Below are 7,782 nucleotides of genomic sequence, written 5' to 3'. Positions count from 1 at the left end.
AGAAAAATGATTCCAATATTTGATGGATACTTTATAGTAGAAGGTACTTAGAGAACCTATTTAGTAGAAGTATTTCTTTTAATGTTACCATCTATATAAATAAATAAATAAATAATAGCACATATTTTGTAGAAATATATCATTAATTTAATAATAACCATTGTTTTTTTTTATATATATACTACTTTTTGGTTGAATGGTGGGCAATTTATCTTTTTAGATATTAATGTTCATCTTTTTTGCTTGGATGATGCTATTTCTTCATTCAAAGTAGCTTCTTGCATGCTTTTTTCTTTGCTAATACCGCAGAAGAGGCAATTTTTCATGCAAAAATAGCATGTGTTTATATATATATATATATATATATATATATATATATATATATATCGTGAGAATTTAATTCAATATTCATCCCACGCAGTGATCATGATCGTAGCTAATGCTAGAATATTCTTAATTTTTTCATTTTCATTGCTTAGGCTTATTGACTCCATGATCTACACCAATAGCTAGGATAGTTGAAAGTTGAACTTAATCCTAAATTTTCTTAACATGAGCATCATCAAAAGATTATATGGACGGGTATATATATTGTTATTATGTTTCCATTGAGAACTGCTAAGAACAGCAAGAGGCTAGGTGCTTCTTCAAAATCAATTGAGTTATAACTTCACTCAACCCCATAAAAATATCAGTAATTCTCAAAGCTGTTAATATTAATTAACTATACAGATAAATTACATTATCTCAAGAAAGTTTGTACATTTGAATTGTAAACAGCAAGGTGAAAAATAATACATTTTTTGAGTTTACATAGTATCGGAGCTCCCAAAAGACTAACGTACGTCTTTTTTTTTTTTCTTTCTTTCTGCGCAAATTATTTTTTTTCCTACGTCACTTTGTCTCCCTCTCCAAATTTTTTTTTTTTTTTTTTCACGTCAATTTTAGTGGAACCCACCCATCCTCAACTTGTCACCTTCTCCATCTTCAACCCAGGATAACTATCCTACATAATTGCCCCCAAATCATTCTACATATTTTAGAGAGGATAATCTCTTTAGATATGTTGAGTTTGTGTAAATAAATTTTCATTGCGAAAAGTCAAACTCATGTTTTAAAACCGCTACTCTTGGTAACAAAAACATTATATTTGATAAAGAAATTGGTATATTTAGAGTGGGATTTGGTGGGCTCTGGCTCACTTTTTGTAAACTTAATTTGGTCCAAACAAAAAAAAGTTTATCTACTTAAATCATTGGGTAATTATTTGTTAGAATTGCATAAGTAATGTGAGAAATTTTATATAAAATTCACCGACCGTCATTAATGTTAAAATAAAGTCTCGTATCTTTTTTTATTCTCTCGTAATGAACGTGACTATTAAAATTATCATAAATGTGATTGTTAAAATTATCACTAATGATAAATTAATATTAAATTTTAATAATACAAATAGTAAGGTCCACCACAGTTTATGATGATCCCAAGAACACCAAAATCTATAGCTAGGGAAGCAGTTGGAGGAGAATCTCCTATGTTGTGACGTTTCTGAGTTTGAGAGGGATCGAGAGAGATTCCAATCCAGAAGGTGAAATCCCTCAATCTACAGTAACAAACGATTCCAATCTAGAAACTTTGATGAGATTTTTCTTTTTCTGTAACAAATCAAGTAGCATAAGTTGAAATTCCAGATCGAAGCCACTTTTGAATAATCATAAATGAAAAAGAGAAAGAGAGAGAGAGAGAGAGAGAGAGATAAAGAAAAACAAAGAGATCCAATCTGAGAATTGCTTTGTACAAAGTTCCTCAAACTAAAAATAAAAAAGAAAAATCCACGATATATATATACACATATAATTACATCCACCCAGACCACAAAACCATCTCTGATATCTAAAAGAAACAAAGCATGAACATGAACATGAACATGAACAGGAACAGGAACAGGACATCCAAGAAACAAAAACAAGAAATCTAGAAGCGATCGAAAACATTCATCATTTGTCATTGTTTTCCTAAAACTCTCTTTCTCTTGCATCTCAATTTATAGAGATGAACTTAATCCCTCTACCGAAGAACAAAGAAAGAATCTACGACATGATAATCAATACGTAGTAGGAGAGAAGCCTATATAACCCCATGACCACCGGAATATCCCACCTCCGATCACCGGAAAACGCGAAACTCTACCGCGATCTAAGCTTACCAGCGTTTGTCCTCCGACCACCCTTTTTCGGCGGCTTTCCGAAGGCGCTGCAAAACCCACAAGCGGAGACCTTCGGGGAAGGCGGCTCGATCGCCGGAGACACCTTTCCGGTGCGGTAGCCGCGTGCTCCGCCGTTGGATCGGCTGCGCTCGATGGTGTTTGGTGCCTTCACCTCTTTGATATCCAGCTTCTCTTGCTCTTTTTGCGCTTGTTGTTGTCCTTCTTCTTGGTCTTCCTTCTTGTTCACTTTGTTCAGCTCCTCCGTCAAGAATCTGTCGTCCCACACAAATCCCGACGAGCCTTGTCTCCTGAATGAAACTGCAGATCTTTGCAGTCCGGCCATTCCCTCTCTCTCTCTCTCTCTCTCTCTCTCTCTGTGGATCCTTCTTGAGCAATATCAAACTTCTGTAGTTGTTGTAAAGAGAAGACTTTTCTTTCTATATATATATATATAGAGAGAGAGGGAGAGGGAGAGGAAAATCAGAAGGATATGGTCCTATGGAGAAGGTTTAATTTTATTTAACCAAGTCAATAATCTTTTATTATTATTATTATTATTATTACGTGTAGTGAATGTTTTGTTATGTTATTTTTATTTTTTATAACTACGCGCAACAAATATACTAGAATTAAAAAAAAAAAAAAAAAAGGTAAATAAACAGAAAAATCTAATCCAGATAAACTTTTTAGCATCGAGAGAAAATATGCTGAAAATATAAAAAGATAATTTCTTTTTAAGTTTTTGTTTTTTTTTTTTGAGAAAATTTGTAATTTTATTGAAGCTCAAAATGAGCAAATCAGGAATGAGGGGATATTTCCTCCTCCCTAATAATACCACCAATACATGGTGGAATACAATGCCACCAACAAATGTCAATGACATGGGTACAAGCCTCCTTAGCTAAGAAATGGGCAGCCGAATTGGCTTCCCTCCTAACATGCACGAAGCTTGCCGAGATGAAATCCTTCATATGCCGTTGCACATCCTCCATAAAATGGCCATAGATGCTGTCACAATCTCCATTGGAATTTACTGCCTTTACAACCGTTAGAGCATCCCCCTCAAAAATGCAGCTTGAGAATCCTAGCTCCTTTGCAAAAATCACAGCATGCAGGGCTGCAAGTGCTTCGGCTCCTATAGGATCCACGACAATTCTTTTATGAATCCCACATGCAACTAAGAATTTACCTGCTGCATCCCGCGCTATTAAACCCAGGCCGACATTGGTATTTCGCCGATCTATTGCAGCGTCCCAGTTCACTTTGATCACATTCACCGGAGGGGCCTGCCATTTAACCAGTTGGGGTTGACGAAATTCACTGTCCTGCTCCTCTGGTTGTGCGTTTACCTTCTGAAAAAACTCCAAGTCAGCAGATGCATTCATGAATACTTGAGTTGGAGGAAGAAATTCTCCTTCATGGACAAAGGCATTACGCCTCAGCCATATATTTCTAGCTACCACCGCGAATAGCTCCAACTCGTGCACCTCACATCTCCCAATCAACTCCTCAAACAGCTGTACAAAGTTGGGAATTCCACATTTATTCTTTTGTAATTTCTTTGGACCGCAGCTCCACACATCAGACGCGGAGGGGCAAGACCATATAATATGCTCCACACTTTCCTCTTCAATCTGACAAATCGGGCACTTTGGTGAGTTGATCACTCTTCTCTTACAGAGATTAGCTTTTGTAGGGAGAAGGTTGTGGCAGGCTCTCCACAAAAACATTTTCACCTTATTAGGAACGTTTAGTTTCCAGCAAACTTTCCACATTTCACACCCTTGTCCTGGTTTCGACGCTTCCCCCCTAATCGCAGCTTGCCCTTCAACAAAAAGATGATAGGCACTACGGACTGAAAACTGTCCATTAGCTGTACATCTCCAGATTAATTTGTCGTTTGGAAGTAAAGGACTGAGGGGTATATTATCGATCACTGCTGCCTCCTCCTCAGAAAAGTTTGCTGAGATTATATCGCTCTTCCATCTCCCCGTATTGACATCAATAAGGTCTTGCACCAAGGAGTTAGCCTCAAGAGTTGTCGGTGGGGATTGAATAGAATATGTCGTTGGTCTTGGAATCCAACAGTCACCCCATACCCTAATATCTTTCCCATTCCCTACCCTCCATATTGCCCCCTTCTTGATGATTTCCTTGGCTGATATTATGCTTCTCCAGGCCAAAGATGGCCTTTTCCCTATTTGAGCTTCCAAAACCGTTATCGTAGGGTAGTATTTAGCTTTAACTATCCTTGCCACCAACGATTCCGGCATTTGTACCAATCTCCAGATTTGTTTTGCCAAGAGCGCTTTGTTAAATGAAACCAAGTCTCTAAAGCCCAAACCCCCTTTAGCCTTTGCCACTCCCATCCTCTCCCAACTCATCCAATGAATTTTGGACATATTTTCCTTGTGCCCCCACCAAAACCGCTGCATAAGCCTATTAATGTCCTTACATAGAGTACTCGGTAGTAGAAACACCGACATACAATATGTGGGGATAGCTTGGATGACTGCCTTCAACATTATTTCCTTCCCGGCTTGAGAGAGAAAATGAACTTTCCAGCTTTGCAACCGTTCCCAAACTCGATCCTTTATATGCTTAAAGGCTTTTGATCTCGATTTTCCCACCAATGTTGGAAGCCCTAGATATTTTTCATATTTTTCCGTGGCTTGCAATCTAGACAACCTGGTAATCTCATCTTTTTTAACACTACTAGTATTGCGGCTAAAAAATATAGAGGTCTTATCTTTATTCAGTTTCTGTCCCGAAGCAGCCTCATATTTGTCTAGGATCTTAGTGAGTCGTCTCCACTCTACTGAGTTAGCCTTGCAAAAGAGAAGACTGTCGTCCGCAAAGAAGAGATGGCTGATTCGTGGGCCCTTTTTGGAAGTAGGTACCCCTGTAATAACCCCTTTTTCTTCTGCTCTACTCAGCATGGAACTGAGAGCCTCAGCACAAATAAGGAAGAGATAGGGGGACAGCGGATCTCCTTGTCTCAAACCTCTCTCTGGAATTATATGGCCCACCGGTTGTCCATTGACAATAATGGCATAACTGACTGTTCTAACACACTCCATTATCAGTTGTATCCATCTTGCAGGGAACCCCATCTTGCTCATAACTGATTCCAAAAAAATCCATTCCACCCTGTCGTAAGCCTTACTCATGTCCAGCTTGATTCCCATATAACCTACTTTACCCCACATCCTGGAATGCATGGAATGTAGGGTTTCATAGGCTGCTAATATGTTATCTGTAATCAAACGCCCTGGAAGGAAAGCACTTTGAAAGGGTGAAATTACATGAGGCAAAACCTCTTTGAGCCTATTAGCTAAGACTTTTGAGATAATCTTATACATAACATTACATAAACTAATAGGCCTGTACTCCGAAACATTCTTGGGATTATTATTTTTTGGAATCAAAGCAATATGTGTAGAGTTAACAACAGGCTCCATTACGGAAGAATTGAAAAAATGTAAAACCGCTTCACATACCTCTTGTCCTATTGTACTCCAATGTTGTTGGTAGAACCCGGCCGTATATCCATCCGGTCCAGGTGCTTTGAATGGCGCCATTTGTTTGAGGGCAGCTACAATCTCCTCCATGGTAAAATTGACTAAAAGTTTGCTGGCCATGTCATCGGTCACCTTTTTGTTCACTGTTGCCACACACTCATCAATGTATTGGGGCCTAACCGACTTGAATAAGTTTTTGTAATAATCCACAAAGGCATTTTCAATCCCATCCATTGTTAACCACTCTTGCCCATTTCCGTCTGATATCTGAGATATCTTATTGCGAGTTCTCCTTTGTGTGGCACACGCATGAAAGTACTTCGTATTACGATCGCCATTCCGAAGCCAGTTCACCTTAGCTCTTTGCCTCCATTTTATGTCCTCTTGTTTTAAAAGCCCATTCACTTCCTCCCTTAAAACTTTTTCAGCTTCCATAGATTCATTCCCTGCCACCCTCTGCAATTCCTCAAGCTTTTTAGACTTGGCCTTTATTAGATCCTCGGTTGCTAGAACTGTTTTCTTTACCCAACATAAAATTGATCTCTGACATGCCTTGAGTTTCCCCTGCACATTCTGCACTGGGTTCCCGCTTTTTCTGTTCGCATTCCATCCTTTCTCCACTTCAGTTTTGAAATCTGGATGGGATTCCCAGCTGGCTTCAAATCGGAACTGTCGCCCAACTCTTCTCCTGCAACCGGCCTCATCGACACTAAGGAGAATTGGACTGTGGTCCGAGTTACGTCGTGCCAACACCTTCACTACTGGGCATGCAAAAAGAGAGAGCCACGCAGGATTTGCAACCGCCCTATCCAGCCTTTCTTGCGTTAAATCAGCATTCGGTCTACCATTGGACCAAGTAAACATTGGCCCTTGGAAACCCAAGTCACTAAGCATGCAGTCCTCCAGTGCAAGTTGAAAATCCTCCATTTGTCGGCATGTTTTAGAAACAGCCCCATATTGTTCTGAAAAGCTGACTATCTCATTGAAGTCTCCTAAGCACAACCATGGCATGGGATCAAGTGTAGAAAGATACCTGAGTAGTCCCCAAGCTTCCTTCCGTTTTGCAACCTCGGGATGACCATAGAATCCCGTAAACTTCCACTCAACCCCACTGCCATTAATGCGTATAATTGCATTGATATGTCGTCGGCTGTAGTTCTGTATCTCCACATTGAAATTATTCTTCCACAAAAGAATCAAACCTCCGCTTTTCCCCACGCTATCCACAGTGAACATATTATCCATCCCGAGTTTGATTCTCACATAATCTACGTTCTTGTCATGCATCTTGGTTTCCATAAGGAAAACCATCATGGGTTTCTTTTCCTTCACCATCTGATGAAGGTCCCGAACTGTCCGAGGGTTCCCAAGCCCTCGGCAGTTCCAACTGAGAAGACTCATAGGTGATGGCGGGGCTGCCTAACAGCCACCGCCAAAGACTCATCATGCAGATTCTCTTCTTCCCCTTCTCGCCTATTTCTTTTTTCTTGGGCCCGGTACTCTCCCTCCTCACTGTCCACATTTTTTCTTTTCCCCGAACCAATATCCGCCTTACCATTACTCATAGGCGTCATGGCTCCCAAATTGCACGTATCCTGCTTTGTGAACTTAGAAGCTTTTGTTTTTTTTCTTTTCGGCCCACTCACACTCTTACTGCCTTGTGTTTGTGATGATCCGAATATAAAACCTGGGGACACCACGTCATGGCTACCAAGTGGGATCATTGTATTGCTACCATTTGGCCCACTTCTCCTAGGCCCATCCATAGCATCATTTTTATCCACCATGGCCCAAACCATTTTCTCCTTAATTGAATCCCATTGGCCCACATAAATATTCTTTCCCCCATCAATACTGCACTCATTTGTATGTTGACTCAGCTTCTTAACTCCCAAATCTTTTCCTTTAGTACTCTCCACCCCAATAGGACACAAATTAAATCCCCCATTAATTTCTCCCGAATCCCCTCCCTCATCAATTGCTTCATCCTGTAACGGAAATCCTCCCTGATTTTTGCTCCGTGATATGGGGGAAACATGATCACTGCGATAAGGG

At 39.9% G+C, this 7,782-nt stretch overlaps 1 protein-coding gene across 1 annotated transcript; it reads right to left on the bottom strand.

Moving 5' to 3' along the window:
* Window positions 1-1,818: 1,818 nt before the first annotated feature.
* Window positions 1,819-2,691, bottom strand: LOC132187486 (uncharacterized protein At1g15400). Its single transcript, XM_059601811.2, has one exon. The coding sequence runs from the start codon at window positions 2,547-2,549 to the stop codon at window positions 2,187-2,189; it is 363 nt and encodes a 120-aa protein (XP_059457794.1). The 5' UTR covers window positions 2,550-2,691; the 3' UTR covers window positions 1,819-2,186.
* Between the last annotated feature and the right edge of the window lie 5,091 nt (window positions 2,692-7,782).

This window comes from Corylus avellana, chromosome 6, assembly GCF_965113065.1.
Source record: "Corylus avellana chromosome 6, dhCorAvel1.hap1.2, whole genome shotgun sequence".
Taxonomy (NCBI): domain Eukaryota; kingdom Viridiplantae; phylum Streptophyta; class Magnoliopsida; order Fagales; family Betulaceae; genus Corylus; species Corylus avellana.
This window is presented reverse-complemented; position numbering and strand designations above follow the sequence as displayed.